Below are 19,091 nucleotides of genomic sequence, written 5' to 3' on the forward strand. Positions count from 1 at the left end.
ACAGGCATGTGTAGATATTGACAAATTCTTTTTTTTTTTTTTTTTGAGACGGAGTCTCGCTCTGCCGCCCAGGCTGGAGTGCTGTGGCCGGATCTCAGCTCACTGCAAGCTCCGCCTCCCGGGTTCACGCCATTCTCCTGCCTCAGCCTCCCGAGTAGCTGGGACTACAGGCGCCCACCACCTCGCCCGGCTAATTTTTTTGTATTTTTTAGTAGAGACGGGGTTTCACCGTGTTAGCCAGGATGGTCTCGATCTCCTGACCTCGTGATCCGCCCGTCTCGGCCTCCCAAAGTGCTGGGATGACAGGCTTGAGCCACCGCGCCCGGCCGATATTGACAAATTCTTAAGTTTCAGAGTGACCTCATCCTCTCCCAAAATTTCTTAAACTATGCCTTTACAAACAAGTATTTCTATTCTAATGATGCCTTCCTGAGTAAAATGTTGAATCACTCAAAGGACACAGATTAAAAGAGAGAGAGAGGAAAAAAATGCCACGTGGGAGGGGCAGAGCTGTATAAAACCAGTCATTACCATGTCTGAACTGTAACAACTCTCAGAGGAGCATTGCCCGTCAGACAGCAACTCAGAGAATAACCAGAGAACAACCAGGTATTTCAATGATTTCCATGCCATCTCTATGGGAAATAGGATTTCATGTTTTCTCTTCCTTCATGCTGGTATTAATAGATTGAAAATTTGGATGTGGGGTGTTTGTAGAGGGGGAGTAAAATTTAAGTGGTGTTTTCTTGTTTAGTTGTTTAATTGAAAATAGTTTCTTTCAAGATTTAAATTAAGTTTATAAGGTTTAATTTTGAATCTCAGAAGCCAACAAATACATATGTAGCATTAACCAAAACAAAATGTACATTCAGATTGTGATGTCAATTTTATTGAACAGGTTAGAATATATATGTTCTCTGCTAGCTACTGTTTTGACACTAAATTTGATGGAAACAGCTAGATACATTAAAATATTTTCATTTAAGCATTTGAATGTAATCTCTACATTGTATATAAATAATAGGAAAAGAAGACTTCATTTGCATCTTAAATGAAAAAGCAGGAATTGCAAAAATTAAGCAGCAATAATATGTCTATTGAGTTTAGTTCCATCATGGGTCAATTTAGTGAAAGAAAATAATCAGCCAAACTAGTTGCAGGGTTGACTGAAGTATGGTTCAGTAAATAACTTAATACCCTATAAAAAGATACTTATTCATTACGAAAGCCATCTTAATTCTGTTGGGGGAAATGTAGCAGTGTCTGATGAGATGTTCCCTTGAAACTGTTGTTTTCTGTCAGTTCTCATTAATTTTTGTGGTCAATTTCAAAATATTTCCACTGTCTAACTGTAAACAAAATTTATTTTAAATGCTACAGCAAACTCTAATCTAACGTCCAGGGCCAATAGGGTGAGAGACAATGTCCATGTGCCCGGTGACTCCTCCCAAATTCTTCCTTCCCGGTGCCAAGTTTCAGTGGTGCATTTGTCAACTTGTGTTGCAGGAACCAACACAGGCACTGCCAGGAAGCCCAGCCCTGCATATTATTCCCATTAATTCATCCTGGTAATACTATTACACCTTAATTAAGAGAATAATATTTGGAAGTTAATGAGATCATACAAATTATTATAATGTCAAAAAATTTCACAACAGATATACCTGTTCCAGGAGGCTGTGGTATCTCACAATACTCCATTACTTCAATTTTACATTGTTTTGAAAGATTTTCATTCAAACATAAAGTATGGCCTTATCTGAGAGTCAGGAAACACTGCATATGGGTGCCTTCATAGATTTCTAAAAGTATGAAGCTCTCAGACCTTACTTGAAAAGTTTGTAGGAAAGCATTAGACTTGGAATCAGAAGTCTGTGATCCAGTCTAGGCTTCTGAAATGGACCAGCTGTGCAATCTCTATTTTCATATTTTCATTCATATTACAGAAATTGCTGAGCCTTACTGGACAGGTAATTATGCAAATTGAAAAGGGAGCTGAAGGAATTTGGTAACTGCCGTATAGACATCAAATATTATTTTTACATTAAATGTAATTAATTACATCTTATTTAAAAATATAATTGAAACTATTTTTTGAAAGAAGTAAATGCATCCAGGACAATTTTATTCTGTTCTTATTAACTTTTTTTCTTTATCAAGTTACCTTAAATTCTAACTTAGTATTAACAGAACTTTCTGATAGAGTTAAATATTTTTAGAGTTAAATATTTTTACTATCAAAGTTACTATGTGGATTGTTACAAAGAATCCAGTATGAATTGTTACAAAGAATCATGTATTTAGGTATGGGAGAAGTCTAAATTTACTTTTCTGGCTCTGATCTCTTATTTACATTTTTCACATGGGGATCGAGAAATATTTTATTCATGTTATTAATACTCAGTTTGTTTCCAAAAGATATTGAGATAATTAATTTTAGAAATCTATACAATAAATCTAATTATTTAGACAATTTTAAATTTTAAGAGGAAGAGGAACAAATTTTTGAGCTATCCAATGTAATCTAGTATCCATGATGAAGCAAGAGAAAAATAAAAGTGACTTTTTTTTTTTTCGTAATAAGCCTTCTAGTAGAATTACAGGGTTACTACTTTTTTCCTTTTGACTTCCTCTTTCTAGCATTTCTTGCACTACAACTTGCTTAAGCTCTTACACTTCATAGTGAAGTTATGCATCACCAAACGAAGCAATGTGGAACATTGGAAAGGGTGGGCTTCCTTAGGCAGACCTGGGCTTGAATCCCTGCTCCACTACCTACCAGCTGTGTGACATTATACAAGTTACTTAATGTCTCTGGGCATCAGGATATAATCTATAAAATAGGGAGAATCACCTCTACCTCATACAGATTCTGTAAAGATTAAATGAGGAGAGGAGGTGAGAGAGTTTTAGGGATACGTTTTATTTCATTTACTATTTTTGTCTTGATAAAGTAGTCTGGTTGTATTCCAAATGAGACGTTTTAATACAAACAAATTCCAAACACTTTCTTAAAAAAAAGAAAAAAGCATTCATGAACCAAAGGTTCACACGAGAAAGAAGTGATCACTGGTCCTTGTTGGAGAGCCCTGCCGTGTGAGACCACAGGTGTAGACAGCCAAGACCAGAGCCAGAGGACATGCTTCCTCCTGGGTACTTGTACCAACCCCTCCCCAGTTCTGGGAAGGCATTGTCATAAGAAGGTTTCCTGAGGGATGATGAATATCAGCATTGTTTGGTATATTGATATATTTTGATAATTACAGGGTAAGTTTCAAGCTACGATGAAAGCAAAACATACAGCTGGAAAGACGATCGTTGGTCAGGACCAAAAAACACACACACCTTGGGTGTGGGCATGCATTCAGTTGCCTGCGAAGCCTGAGGTCAGGGAAGGTCTCAGATGGTTCATACCTTGGTGTATATGCAAGTTTCATAGGCCTGGGATTAAGGATTATCCCTGCAATCTTGCCTGGCATTGACTTTCTACCTGGTGAGGTGGCAGAAGAAGGGGGTCTTCTAGTCCTCCCAGTAATGAACTTCCCAGTATAGGAAGTCTTTTTTAGTAAGGTGTGTGGTGCTATAGGGAAGGGGTGTTGGAATCGGGGCTGGGTGAAAGTCCAAACCTTCAAACAATGAGTCCAAGCCACTTTAGAAGCAGGAAAGTAGAAAGAAGATTGACCATCTTACCAGATGCAACAAGGTATGTATGCAGGTGACATGCATTTCAATATGTGTGTGTCTTCCTGTGTGGCAGTGTGTGTGGTGTGGATGTGTGCAGTGTGCTTGTGGGGGCAGCACAGAAGTTGAGAGCATGACCCTAGGGTCTGCCAACCTGGCTTCAATTCCTACTCCTGTCCCTGTCATTGTTATTCTATGGAATGTCACCAAGTGTCACTGCTCATCATACAAAACACTTTATGTATCTCAGGAGTGGCTATGTAATTTACAGGGTCTGGTGCACAATGAACATGTGGGCCTTTTGTTTAAAATTATCAAGAATTTCAAGGTGGCGATAGGAGGGCATTTGGCCAAACAAGGGGCTTTTTACAGCTGCACAGGTGGCATGTCCAAGAAGCTGTCCCTGCCCTGCCTCATGTTGTTCCATGAGGAAGAACAGAGAGGGAATCTGTCCCTACACAGAGTGCAGCCTGTCCTACTGTGCTGACCTCACCCAAAATGTTACCTCGTGTTTCAGAGCTGTTTTTTTCTTCCTCTCTTTGCTTCTAGATTGAAACAATGGAGGACCTTTGTGTGGCAAACACACTCTTTGCCCTCAATTTATTCAAGCATCTGGCAAAAGCAAGTCCCACCCAGAACCTCTTCTTCTCCCCATGGAGCATCTCGTCCACCATGGCCATGGTCTACATGGGCTCCAGGGGCAGCACCCAAGACCAGATGGCCAAGGTGAGTTTGAGCTGAAGCTCCACATTTGGACCGAGTGGTTCCTGAATGGAATTGGAGAACTGCTCTTGTTTTATGCTAAAGACATGTGACTCAGGAGGTCAGCAATCATCACAGGTAATGCAGGACTGATCTTTACAACACGAGTTCCTTAGATTCAAATCTATAAGACAGCCAAACCCCAAAATCCCTCAGTTGTAGCTGTTGAAGGCATATCAGAGTTGAATAGCCTGCAAGGATGGAAACAGTTATGTTTCCAGATATGGAGTTAAGTGGCTGCATCTTATATTTTAATAATTTAATATTCTTGTTTTTCAAAGTGAGTGTGTTGTACCCATTATCTCATCCAGTTTTAAGACAGATATCATTTTACAGATGAGAGTCCTGGTGGTGTCAGTGAAGCCCCACTGTCTCCTAACTCCTAGCTTGGGTTCCTTCCCATTGCTCTGCCACTGTGGTGTTTGTTCCCTATTCCTATGAAGAATTCCTCCCAATAATGTTAGGAGGGTATCACAAAGGGAAGAAAAACATACCACGGTGGTGCTCACTATACCCACAGAGATGCATGGATAGTGTTGTAGCTGCCGAAGATCATGCCTGTGAGGTCACGGTAGCACAATGAGACCTGACATTATGCATGGCCAACCCTGAAAACCAAGGTGGATGGGATGCACAACATCATCATGAGGGATTCCTGCAAGGCCACTGCCTGCCTTCCTTGGTGAATGGACATGGACTCAGTCAGGAAACTCTTTCCACTGAGTCTGGGCCCTTGAAATTATGCTGGACTACTTCAACTATACACGGCAATCACCATGCAGTAGTCAGTCACTCAGCACATATAAAATTCTTGCGATCATGTTATTTCCCAGGTTAGTGACCTCGATGTGGCCATCATATCATTAAAATTCTCTTGCATTCACAAACACAAACATTAACATTAAATGCTTTAAGGACAAGTATGCATTGTGCATGCAGTCACACCAAGATGCTGCCGGCTGGTTTCCAGTTTCCCACAAGAACGTACCTGAGTGTAAATACATTCTTTCCATGCACATGATGACCCGTGTAAGGTGGGCCTCACTTGAAGTTTGAAGTTTCACAGAGAGAGCATTGGCCAATCTTGCTGCAGGAAGACAAGGGATGGGTGAATCACTCTCTGTGTTTGTGACAGTTTAAACATTGAGACTTACAACAAAACTCAATTGCTCAACTCCCTGACACAAGTAGTCTTTTGCAATATTCTTTCCCCATTATGTTTTCTTTTTTGCCTTGAAAGAATAAAGATAGTAAATTGGCACAAAAACTTTAGAAACACCAGGTCTTAGGTTTTTTTCTTTTTTCCTTTTTTTTTTTTTGAGATGGAGTCTCACTCTGTCACCCAGGTTGGAGGGCAGTGGCGTGATCTTGGCTCACTGCAACCTCCACCTCCCAGGTTCAAGCCATTCTCCTGCCTCAGCCTCCCAAAGTAGCTGGGATTACAGGTGCCTGCCATGATGCCTGGTTAGCTTTTGTATTAGTAGAGACCAGTGTATTAGTCACTCTGGTCTCAAACTGCTGACCTTATGATCCACCTGCCTCGGCCTCCCAAAGTGCTGGGATTACAGGCATGAGCCACCGCACCCGGCTTAGGTTTTTTTTGTTTGTTTTGTTTTTTTTTTAAATGTAAAGGAATTAGTAGCAATGTATTTTGGGAGCAAATGCTAAATGAAGTGCTCTGGGCTTTTAAAGTAAAAATCTTGATTTTGGTACTAGGGGAAAATAAACCGGTCACTCTGGACACATGACAGCTTTCCTCTATCTAAGAAGTGCTTTAAGCCTTTGGGACTGTGCAAGGATTCTACATAGTTTTTTGTTTGTTTGTTTGTTTTTGTTTTTTTGAGACTCTATATAGCCTTTTTACAACTCTGTTGCATGTGTAGATTTTGAAACTCAAATGTTAATATGATTGCTTCCCAAATAAAAAGAAAAAGACATTGATTGGCTTGGAGAAAGAAACAGACTGTGGGGACAGACGTATCTGTGTTTGAGTCATGGCTTTGTTCTTTAATACGTGTGTGTGAGGACATTGAAACCATTTGCATCTCAGTTTTCTCATCTACAGAATGAGAATAAAAATGTGCAGCATGCAAGACCGTTGTGAAGCTTAGAGATACTACGTAAGACACTTAGTAGCCGTCATTGTAATAACAACCAATACTTATTAGTGCCTTAGCCAGGCATCTTTCTAAGAACTTCTCATAAATTTACTCACATAAGACAAAATACTATGAGGTAGGTACGATGATTACCATACTCATTTTACAGATGAGGGAATCGGGGCAAGAAGAGGCCACACATTTGAGAATTGCTGTAGCTGTTAGAAGTGGTATATTTGTAGTGAAAGAAAAGAATAAATAAAAGGCATAAGCTCTGGGACAAGTAGGTCAGTGGGAATTAGGGTACAAGCTCTTTTCCTTAGAGTGAGGAAACAGACCCATCCAGGCCAAACTGCCTCACTATTTTCTCCGTGGCCTTGGCATGGACTAGGGGCAGCTCACAGTCCCACTTTTGCAGGGATATCTCCCTGAGTGACCTTAACGCTGATTCAGGAAGGCTTTAGTGCTAGCCCAGAGAACCCTGATTCAAGGGTCAATTTCCTTGGAAGGGAGGAAAACTAGCCAAGCTGTGGCAGGAAATATTCTTCTTTTATGTGAGGGCGGAGTTGCACCACTTCTTTTCAGAGAATACTAGGAGTTACAATGTATGACTCAAAGAGCAGAGAAAGACCTCACAAACTGTAACAGCTTTCCCTCTAGCCCAGAAATTCACCAACTTGCTGGACAAGGCTGCCTTCATTAACTTTATTAGCAGAACCCCAACCATCAAGCCACTTACCAGATCGGCTTCTCCTCAGGGACCCCATAGGGAGGTGCTGCAGGACCATGGGTTCCCAAGAAGGTTGGAAGGGGTGGGTGGCTGGAAGGCAGGGCCAGCTTGCAGGTATTAAGACTGGCAGACCAAGGCGGGCAGGCAGCAGTGTTGTGGGAAGGGGATCTGAGGCAGTTTCAGAGGGGACAGTCCTTGCTGCCAGCTTCCCTGTGTCAGCCGAAACGGCCTACTTACCATACAAAGAGATTCACGTGTCACCAGACCAACTTGTCCCTCACATGGACATTAATTTCTCTGTGTATGAATGTGGTATGTGTAAATATTTTAGGTGAATCCTGTTACTATTCGTGACCTGTTTTTATGCTTTAGCTGACTCTGGCTTGTAGTTTTTGACAAGTTGAAAGGATTCTATGTATAAGGCCACTGAAAAGAGAGAGACACACAAGGTTCTGAGTTAACCTTGTGACTTTCTTCAAAATACTGGCATTTTTTTCAAGGCCATTTATTGGTTGGATATAATTTAGATAATTTGGGTAAGAGGTTTTAAATCATCTCATAATAACAATTTGTTTTCCAAAATGGCCAGGATATAAATTAATCTAAAACACCTCATGCTGTTTTCTATAAAGGAAATTTAGGTTGGCTGATATTTTTATATTACACAGAAAGAGTATTGAGTATCTATGCTTGTTCCCCACGTATAAGGGCAGGGAAAAGATCTAGGACCATTTTAGAGCCACCTGATAGCCATCCGTTTTAAAAGTTCAGTAAATCCGCGGGCAAGTGTAACCATTTTCTCTAATTCTGGTTGTAGGTGCTTCAGTTTAATGAAGTGGGAGCCAAAGCAGTCACCCCTGTGACTCCAGAGAACTTGACCAGCTGTGGGTTCATGCAGCAGATCCAGAAGGGTACTTATCCTGACGCGATTTTGCAGGTATCTGACTTATTGGTCCATATTTCTTTTGTGGTTTATTTTTGCAATCTTCTTGTCTTAAATTCACAATGTTAGACTGGGAAGGAAGCGAATATACCCTCCCCCATTCACAGAAAGAAAACTAAGACTCAGAGTCATTAAGAAAAACATATCCTAAGGTGATATGCATAACGAGAGCCAGGAAAGAATCCAGACTTCATGAGTTTTAGGTCAAGCCTATTTATTTCTAAATTCTCTCACACCCCTCTGTCATTGGTGAGGTATGTGTTATTTATTATAAATCCACGGCAGAGACTCCTAGAATACATGTGTATGGATGAGGATTTCCAGAGGAGAGAGGGTAGGGACTGACAATTAATTGAGAAATGGTGGAAGGTCAGGCCCAATGATTGCATGAGAAATCACTGACCTTCAGATATCTTTCCTTCTATATATCTAACCTATCATCTGTCATTGATCTCTCTCATCTATCTTATCTATCATACATCTATCAATCCTATCTATCTGTTATCTATCATCTATGATCTGTCTTCTCTCTCATTTAATCTACTAATCAATCAGCTATCTCTGGGAGTAATACATTTCCTCAATACTCCATTTCCTTAAATGTCAGCTATCCAGTTAAGTTATAGAACCTGAGTATAGACTGCTCCTGTTGGTAACCAACTTCCACAGTCATGCTTATGAGGTAGATTATGAAGAGGTATCTCCCACAGCTCTCTTCCTGGGCACTCTGACACTCCTTCTACCCATTGCCCAGGGAATTATGGGCTAGAGGAGGTGGACAGGACCCTGATCATGTGGAGATTCCGCCAGGTGTCCTGCAGTACCTGGCAGTCCATCAGGAGGGCTCTGTCCCCTGCCCTAGGACAGGCTGCTACTGTGACCAACCCCTGTGTCTGACATGGTGCTTACAAACTTCAGGTTGAGGACTGAAATTACCATTCACTTTTGTGGTTTACTAAAACCCGTATTTCCCACTGCATAGGTTGCCCCATAAAATAGGTAACTAGAGAAGCTATATGAACTTTGTAAGATCATTACTAAGGCAACATTTCCTTCCTGTCAGCTTTATTGAGGTATAATGGACAAATACAAATTATACATGTTCAAGATGTACAGTGTGATGACTTGCTGTACCTATACATTGTGAAATTATTACAGTCAAATTAATGAACACATCCATCACTACAATTAACTACTATTTGTATGTATGTGTGTATGTATAGTGAGGACACTTAAAAATATCTTCTTCACAAATTTCAAGTAAACAGTTTTATTAACTATAACTATTAATGAACACAGTCTTCTTAACGATAGCCACTATACTGTACATTAGATCCCCAGAGCTTATCCATCTTATAAATATAACAAAAATTCCTTAGAGACCTTGACGTTTAGGAAACTGAAAAGGGGCCTTTCTTCTAGGCTCTTGGTCATCTCCTGGTTAAATCCAATCCATAGACACAGCAAAATGTGAAAGAAATTAAAATTCACCTTATTAGTTTTAATGCACCACATCTTTATCGAAATAATTTTCTCAAAGATTCCTCTAAAGTACCAAAATAAAGTATGTATCAATATAGCATTTCATGATTGTATTCAAAAACTATTACCACGGCTTAAGAACAGTCTTGTTTAGTAGTCCTGTGTTATATATAGAGAATCCCTTCTTTCTGTTCAAGGCACAAGCTGCAGATAAAATCCATTCATCCTTCCGCTCTCTCAGCTCTGCAATCAATGCATCCACAGGAGATTATTTACTGGAAAGTGTCAATAAACTGTTTGGTGAGAAGTCTGCAAGCTTCAGAGAAGTAAGTGAAACCTGTAATTGAAATGGCTGGATCCCAAACAAGTAATGAAGTCACTTTCAAAGCAGTTCTCTACAATTCTACAGTTCATAAAAGCAGAATTGAAATTCCACACCAGCTCCCTAGGGCTGGCCTGGCATAACAGCTGCCCCTCCTGTACCCTCTGGGTAGCTTCCTCCTCTTCCTGTTGCAAATGTCCCAATTGCAGAGTCATAAATCAGGAAAACAAATACAACCATTTTCCAGAGACACTATCCCCCAAGCCGAACCTCTTTCCTTTTTTTCTGTCTCTATAATGCAAAGAGTGCAAGAAGGTAGATAGAGTTGGGGTGGGAGTGTGGACAAGGGGGTCTGCACTCTTTCCCCCTTCAGCACCTGCCTTCCATAGCCAACCTCCACTCCCACCCTACCCCAGGTATCCTAATCTCAATAGGAAGACCGTAATTCACAATTATGCCATGGCTTGTTTGGTATGCATTTTATATAACTTTCGTCATTTTCTTGCTTTAAAGGAATATATTCGACTCTGTCAGAAATATTACTCCTCAGAACCCCAAGCAGTAGACTTCCTAGAATATGCAGAAGAAGCCAGAAAAAAGATTAATTCCTGGGTCAAGACTCAAACCCAAGGTAAAACCAAGAAAATATTTTCTTTTCTTCTTTCCAGTTAGAAAACTCTGATCTATCTTTTCCCATCCATGAACTTAGCCCTCATCCCTTTACAATTTGTCTAACTTTAGTTACTTTGGTGGATGCCACTTTATTCCTGATTAGCTCAGTTGTTTTAACTGAGAGGAAATAATTGAGACCTACTAATAGAAGATATATGTTTAGTACTTAAATATTTGATTTTGGATATTGCTTGAGGATAGAATATGAAAGGAAGCAGAAACTTTCAAAATAGGAAATATGAGCATTGAAATAATTGTGAGTCTACGCCCACTGTGGACAAAAAGAAAACAAGGCTCGACCCTGAGCTTAGTAAATGGTATGAGCTGTAAAGAATACAGGCAGTGGAGGAGGGAAGAATCATGAAATTATTTTCACTGTTTCTTCTCTTTCACCATTCAAAGCCAATCCACCGGCAAGTTTTTTCGGTCTCTGCTTCATCCCTCCTTGATTATCTAAGTCGAGTCTACCATTTTAACTCATGCTCTTAATTCTTTCACAGGCTCCTACCTCCCTTTGTATATTTTTAATTCAATCATCTATTCATTGTAATTTAGTTCATTGCATCATTTATTCATTAAATTCGTTCATTCATTAAGTTCAATGAAGTTCATTCACTTAGTCAACAAATATTTATCCACCACACACCATGTGCCAGAAACTATATGTGGAGATAAAGATAAAAATGGTAAATCCTGTCACCATAGAGCTTACAGAGGAGGAGTTCAATCATGTTGGCAATTGCTATACAGTAGTAGTCAGTGCTTTTATTGAGAAGTACAGGTGCTATGTGGGAGTACACAGGAAAGGCATCTGACTCGATTTAAAAATGTTTAAACTGTAATTGGGAAGACAGACTGGAGCTGGCCAGATGGAGGGCACGTGCCTGCGGGGAGATTTCCAGACCGAGTGCACAGAATATGCAAAGGTCCAGAGGTAACCCTAAGGAGAGGAATAGAGTCTGGTCTCACTGGAGTGTGGAGGGCCAAGGGAAGGAGGTAAAATTAAAGAGGTGATGCAACACACTTATTATGCTATTCCCACACTAGAAACTGTCAGTGACCTTCTACTGTCCTCAGGAGAAGGTCTTGTTCTTTAACTTGACTTTCAAGTTCTCAGTAATCCAGTTGACTGTCCTTGGCTACCACTGGCCCCTGGAGCTCCAATAAACACTCATTGCTGCCTCTAGACTTTGCTTCTGCGGATGCCTCAACTACAGGATTAAAGCTGCAGTTTAAGTTGCAGCCAAAGTCTTACTCTTTCCTGGAAGTGTCTCCTAATCACTTCCTGATCTTTTCTTCTTCTCGTCTCCTCATCTGCTTTTTCAGCTTCACAAGTCATGTTAATGTTAGCCATATACGGCCTTAAGCAATTATGGAACTGATTTTTGTTGGTTTGCTTTGCTTTTCCTCTCAGGCTCTAATTATTTTTGGGTAGGGCCAGTATGTCACGCTTGTCCTGTGTCCCCACAAAAATTTGCACAATTTTTTGCTGACAGTGAAAATCCTTCATTCTTCTGAATTTCCAGGTAGAGTTGTAGGCCTTCAGTAAACAATCGTTGAATAATAACATATAAATGTATTTCTAAGAAATAGAGATGATTATGAATTCAGAATTGTGTAAGTATTTCATTCATTTATGATCTGTTAGGATTGGAAATGTCCTAAGAGAGCTCCTATCCTTCTTATCAATTTGTGTTTGCAGCACCATGTCCCCAAGAGGTTAACTGGCTCCCCTAAGATGCCACTGGCAGCAGTAAAGCCAGGGTTGCTTCTTCTTCTGATCCTTAGTCTAACTCCAGAATTCCCCAGTTGGATGTTTAAAGATTTTAATAACTTATTTTTTTAAGGATTTTCGTTTAACTCTTATGTTTAAGACATTGTTTCAAGAAATAGTTTGGTGTCTTGGTTTATTACTTACCACAATGGAAAATGCACATAAACTAAGTTCTATGGGATTTTAAAAATATATATTTTTTTGTTTATCTGAAAATAATTGATTTCCTTTTAGTTCTTCATTTTCACTGTGGATTTTGAAATACTGTTCTAAAATATCGACAGACCATTGACATAAAGGAAGCAGAGAAAGATGATTTAAATCAACAAAAATTCAGTCAAAATGGAGAACAAAATTAAAGAGACAAATGGAAGTTTTGCTTTCTTAAAGACCGGCATGAGTTGTTTTTCTCTTTAAACATTGTGCTAAATGGCTGTAAGTCAATCAGTTATTTTGCCAAGATGCTAAGCAGCTATTTTGGCAGATTGTTTTACCAGCTTTTGTAGGAATTGGAGAGAATTGTCTGTTTCATCATGTTATGATCGAATACTAGTTTTATCATACACATCACACATTACGATACCCCAATACTAAGCAAAAATTTTAATAGCTTGGGAAATATATTGAATGTATCTATTAAATGAATACATTGAAGGTGAAACTGATGCAAGGCAGGCAAGCTCCAAAGTGGGGCTTAGCCTTCAAGGGTTCTTGGCTTCACCCAGGGAAGTATTCAAGGGTGAACTGGAGGTAGGGTAGAAGAAAACAGTTTTATTGAAGTGGCAATGTTAGAGCTCCATGATTGCTCCTGCTGAGAGGCACAGCTCAGGGCAGTTTTGCAGTCATATTTATACCTACTTTTAATTACATGTAGATTAAGGGGCAGTTTATGTAGAAATTTCTAGGGAAGGGAGAGTAACTTTTAAGTCATCAGGTCATTGCCACGGACACAGAAAGAGGTGGTAACTCCAAGGTGTTGCCACCACAATGGTAAATTGACATGGCACACTGCTTCCACCCTGTCCCTGGTCCCTGTTTTAGCTAGCCCTCAGTTTGGTCTGGTGTCTAAACCATGCCTCCAGAGTCAGGTCCCACCTTCTACTTCAAAACCACATTGACCTATTAATTTGTTAAGAGTCTTGTATTTGTCGGTAGTTTTGACTGTGGAGGCAGAATTTTTACAAGCTTACCAGCATCATAACCTTGGGAAGACTGCTAACCTAGTGGTGTCCTTTGGTATAAAATGACACTAATAAAACCCACCTAAGAGAATATCACAATAATATATTTTGATGCTTGGAATACTGCAGAGCAAGTACTAACTATAAGCAGACTGCTTCTTAAGCCAATTTCATTTTTTAAAATGATCACACTCAGTTGTCAATGTTTCTGTCAGTCTTCTCGGGCTCACTCCTTCACTCCCTTCTCTGTATGGTCATAGTAGTTATATTATTTAGCTCAATTACAGAATTTATTACATAGCATTCCACAACTGATTTTGAATGTCTTTCCCAGTGTTCTAGGCTCATCCAGGATAATTATTCCTTTCTCATCTCTTTTATCTGCACTATTCTTAATTAAGGTCTAGCATACTTTTTAAAAAATGTTTTGGAATAAATGAGTGACACAGATCCTCAAACTGTCTAGACCAGATTTTGCAGTACATGATATATTTTGGAAAGGCACTATAATATTCCTTAAGAGCCTCTTTTTCACTTCCTTCTTACTTGAATAACTTTCAACTGAAAAGATTTGAGTAAACATTATAAAAGGAAGTGAAAATCTCCTTTCCAAATTTGATAGGAGGTCTAAATTTTAAAAACGTTATTTCTTCATTTTTTCTTGGATTTTGCAAGCCTTTTGAGAAATTTGTTTCAATTTTAATTTTGCTTTAAATAAATCTAAAGAAAAACTTTAGCTTGAAGATCAACATCTCTGCAATTTGATGAATTTAGTTTGATGGCTACTCAGAAGATTCAGTAAGTAAATTTCACAGTTCTTGATTATGAAACCTAAATATATGTTATGTTTTCTGTAGGCAAAATCCTAAACTTGTTACCTGAAGGTTCTGTAGATGGGGATACCAGGATGGTCCTGGTGAATGCTGTCTACTTCAGAGGAAAGTGGAAAACTCCATTTGAGAAGAAACTAAATGGGCTTTATCCTTTCCGTGTGAACTCGGTATGAGACAACAAAATATATCTTCCTAGTATATATTTTAGGGCCTTTGACAAGATACAGACAGAAAAATTAGACACCGCTCATTCATTTTCCTACATGACTTGCTAGTTAGAAGTATCTGACTCTTTCAAAAACAGTATAGGTAGAGGGGAAGACCATGGCTTTTTAATTATACATGCCCAGACTCAAACGTTGACTCTACCACTTAGTTCAGAGGGCTGTAAATATTGAGACATGAGTTCCTGGCCCATAGTAACAACTAAACAAGTGTTTTATAATTATGGTTGTCATTACCATTGTTGTCCATCTTACTAAATAAAGGGCATAAAGTTGAACAAGCTAATAACATCAGAGTACCCACTAAGGATGTACAAATATTTAATTTTGTTGATTAAAAAAACCACATTTATCCAACACTAAAGTAGAACCCATCCTCCTTTATGTCTAATTTTAAATCTCTTGATATCTTATAACCTACTTCCATATTTTACTTTTTAATAATATTAGACTCAGCACACACCTGTACAGATGATGTACTTGCGTGAAAAGCTAAACATTGGATACATAGAAGACCTGAAGGCTCAGATTCTAGAACTCCCATATGCTGGAGATGTTAGCATGTTCCTGTTGCTTCCAGATGAAATTGCCGATGTGTCCACTGGCTTGGAACTGGTAAGACATTGAGATATTCAAGTTTCTGGGGCTAAACCTACCTTTCGTGAGATGAATATATACTCCTTACAAATGGTGTGGTAATTTCTCACAGAAATATATGAAACAGTTGATAGTAAATATGGCATACCTCTACATTTCACTCAAAGCCTTAACTATATCATACATATTACCTTCTTGTAAAAACCTGACCAATCTGTTAACTTTTTATATCACCCACAATAAAGTCACTGATTTTTAATATTAGACTTAAAGTTGTTTTCCTTCTGTTCTAATACTTGCTGTATTTTCTTTGCTTTGTTTTGTTTTGCTTTGCAGCTGGAAAGTGAAATAACCTATGACAAACTCAACAAGTGGACCAGCAAAGATACAATGGCTGAAGATGATGTTGAGGTATACATACCCCAGTTCAAATTAGAAGAGCATTATGAACTCAAATCCATTCTGAGAAGCATGGGCATGGAGGATGCCTTTGACAAGGGACAGGCCAATTTCTCAGGGATGTCGGAGCGGAACGACCTGTTTCTTTCTGAAGTGTTCCACCAAGCCATGGTAGACGTGAATGAGGAGGGCACTGAAGCGGCCGCTGGCACAGGAGGCATTATGTCAGGGAGAACCGGTCATGGAGGCCCACAGTTTGTGGCAGATCATCCTTTTCTTTTCCTTATTATGCACAAAATAACCAAGTGCATTTTATTTTTTGGCAAATTTTCCTCACCCTAAAACCAAAACGTGCTGTTTCTGCAAAAGATTTTTGTAGATGAGCTGTGTGCCTCAGAATTGCTATTTCAAATTGCCAAAAATTTAGAGATGTTTTCTGCATATTTCTGTTCTTCTGAACAACTTCTGCTACACACTAAATAAAAACACGGAAATAATTAGACAATTGTCTATTATAACATGACAACCCCATTAATCATTTGGTCTTCTAAAATGGGATGAAGCCCTTTTAGATTTTCCTTACTCTCAGTTTATTTTTATAACATTAACTTTTACTTATTTATTATTTTATATAATGGTGAGTTTTTAAATTATTGCTCACTGTCTATTGAATGTAGCTAATAAAGTTATAGAAGCAGATGATCAATTAATTTCCTATCTAAAAAATGCCTTTACTTGTTCTCATAATGAAGAATAAGTAGGTATCCCTCCACGTCTTTCTATAGAATAAATATCTAGAAAAAACATTAAACAACAGGCAAATATATGTTATATGCATTTCTAGCAATACATACCACGTACATATGTCTGTATCTTATATTCAATTGCAAGTATATAATAAATAAACCTGCTTCCAAACAACAATACGTTTGTTGTCATTTCATTAGGTCTGCAGATCATAGACCTATTATACTTTGACGCCTAGGAGTTGAGCACCATGACTCACTTGTGAGAACTCAGAAAAAATAGACAAGATGAAGGATCCAAGGCATAACTACCTTCATTCAAAAAGACCCAGTGTTGAGGGTGAGTGGGATGGGGTTGTATGAAAAATGGATTAGAGCTGCTTTCTCACAGCAGCAAAGACATAGCAATTCAGAATAGTCTAAGTTAGAGCCCTTTGGGGAAACCAGTGTCTAAACATTAAGGACACCAGGATTAATGACCAAGTCCGGTGGTCCAGACACAGAAGAAGGCCTCAGTCATTGGGCTGAGAGTTGCAAGCAGTGAAGATGGGAGATGGACTGGGTGCAAGAGCAGGAGGGGAAACATAAGATGGCTCCTTCTACGGCTGTTTGTTTCTAATAGCAGTGAATGCTTCTGAGTGAGTCAGAGGCGGAGAAGAACATAATTGAAGACTTGAGAAATAAGGCAAGTTGTAGGCTGGGGGTCTGAACAACAGAGTCTGGCTGCAGGAGTGTGGCTGGAAACTGGAAATGTACCACAGTCCCTTCGATGGCAGGCAGGGATGCTTGACCCACAAGAACATGATAGCTAAAAAAGTGGCCTCAAGACAGACTCTCTGCCTCCAAATCCCAGTTGACACTTACAAGTAGCTTACCCAGAGGCCAACCATGGTGCTTCTTTTTGCTTCAGTTTTCTCTTGTGAAAATTAAAGAAAAAACTACTTTTACCATATTGCTATAATGACTGAGTTCATATATATCAAGCAATTAAAAGAATACTTGGCATATATGATATTTAATAAATACTAGTGATTATGATCTTTCTTATCTTTGTCAGCGATAAAACTGTCTCACTGTAAGCTGGTCAAACATGAATCCCAGAAAACTACTCAGTTAACTTTTTAAGGCTTGCATAATGGTGCATATTTCTTCTAATCAGACATTCCTGAAAATTAAGAGTTGCTGTTTCTTGCATTCTTCTCCTTACTTTTAATTTCATTTTTCTATGTGTTTTCATAATTCTGCAAGGTGATAGGCGGTAACTCTGTGAATTATCATGAGTCTTAAAATATCCATATCCATATTTAACTCTCATTATTGAGTTAGAGTAGGGATATACAATTCTCGGTTCAGCACTTTGAGGGTATGATATTATTGTCTTTTTGGTACCCAAAATTGTTGATAGGAAAGTTGATGTTAAGATAATTCTTGCTCCTTATAATTTTAATATTTTTGTTTTTGTTTTTTTGATACTTCATCACATTAAAGATATTTTTAAAAATTCTATTTTAAAAAGTTTATCTTGTTCATCAGCAGATTTTTCTATCTGGAAACTTATATGTCGTTTCAGTTCTGGGAAATCTCAGCCATCACAATGGGCTCAGTATATCTTCCCAAAATTCATATGTTGAAACTTTAATCCCAAACGTGATGGTACTTGGAGGTGGTTCCTTTGGAAGAAAATTAGGGTTAGATGAGGTCATGAAGGCAGAATCCATGATGGAATTACTGCCCTTATAAGGAGCTCTAGGCACCCAGATCCTTTTCTGTCTATCATGTGAGGATACAAGAAGAAGACAGTCATCTGTGAATCAGGAAGAAGCCCTCACTAGAACCTGATCATGTGGGAATACCCTTCTCAGACTACCAGTCTCCAGAACTATGAAAAATAAATGTTTGTTGTTTAAGCCACACAATCTATGGTACTCTGTCATAGCAACCTGAACTGACTAAGACAGCCATTATCTACTCAATTGCTTGGAGCCATTTGATCTACTTTCTTCTTCTGGATTCCTACTAAGATAATATTGATGCGTCTGATGCTCCTCTCTGTTTCCAAATTTTTTGAATACCTAATAAATTCACATGACCCAAACATCAAATATCATAAAAAAGACTAGAGTGAAAAGTCTTCCTTCCACTCTTGTTCCCTATTCATTTAGTTCCTATTACTCTGTCTTTACTAGTAATATATGTGCATGTTGCAATAGACACACAGGGTCATAAATAAAAACAACAAACAAATAAAATTGTTCTAATAGTACTGTATTATTAACTGAGTATATGATTACCCCTTTCTCTTTCCTAGTCCCCCAACAGGCAACAAAATAATGTACAACTATGATTTTACTGTTGCAGGCAGTATACCTATATGTAGGGTGATATAGTTTGGATATTTGTCCCTGGCCAAATCTCATATTGAATTGTAATCCCCAATACTGGAAGTAGGGCTTGGTGGGAGGTGTTTGGGTCCTAGGGGCTGATCCCTTACGGCTTGGTGCTGTCTTCATGATAGTGAGTTCTCATGAGATCTGGTCACTTAAAGGTGTGTGGTAACTCCCCCAACTCTCTCTCTCTCTTGCTCCTGCTTCTATCATATGATGTGCCTGCCCCCGACCCCGGCTTTGCCTTTTGCCATGATTGTAA

At 38.9% G+C, this 19,091-nt stretch overlaps 1 protein-coding gene across 1 annotated transcript; it reads left to right on the plus strand.

Moving 5' to 3' along the window:
* Positions 1–517: 517 nt before the first annotated feature.
* SERPINB2 (serpin family B member 2) lies at positions 518–16,623 on the plus strand. Its single transcript, XM_033175115.1, has 8 exons — positions 518–609; positions 4,231–4,407; positions 8,090–8,209; positions 9,895–10,023; positions 10,533–10,650; positions 14,504–14,646; positions 15,154–15,318; positions 15,637–16,623. Exons 2-8 carry the CDS (start codon positions 4,240–4,242, stop codon positions 16,039–16,041), a joined length of 1,248 nt encoding a protein of 415 aa, XP_033031006.1. The 5' UTR covers positions 518–609; positions 4,231–4,239; the 3' UTR covers positions 16,042–16,623.
* Positions 16,624–19,091: the final 2,468 nt, after the last annotated feature.

The sequence above is a fragment of the Trachypithecus francoisi genome, unplaced genomic scaffold, assembly GCF_009764315.1.
Source record: "Trachypithecus francoisi isolate TF-2019V2 unplaced genomic scaffold, Tfra_2.0 Contig01474, whole genome shotgun sequence".
NCBI lineage: Eukaryota > Metazoa > Chordata > Mammalia > Primates > Cercopithecidae > Trachypithecus > Trachypithecus francoisi.

Coding starts and splice junctions, on each gene's coding strand:
- SERPINB2 (XM_033175115.1), top strand. CDS start 4,240: ATGGAGGACCTTTGTGTGGCAAACACACTCTTTGCCCTCAATTTATTC. Junction 4,408..8,089: donor CCCAAGACCAGATGGCCAAG/GTGAGTTTGAGC, acceptor TTCTGGTTGTAG/GTGCTTCAGTTTAATGAAGT. Junction 10,651..14,503: donor GGTCAAGACTCAAACCCAAG/GTAAAACCAAGA, acceptor TGTTTTCTGTAG/GCAAAATCCTAAACTTGTTA.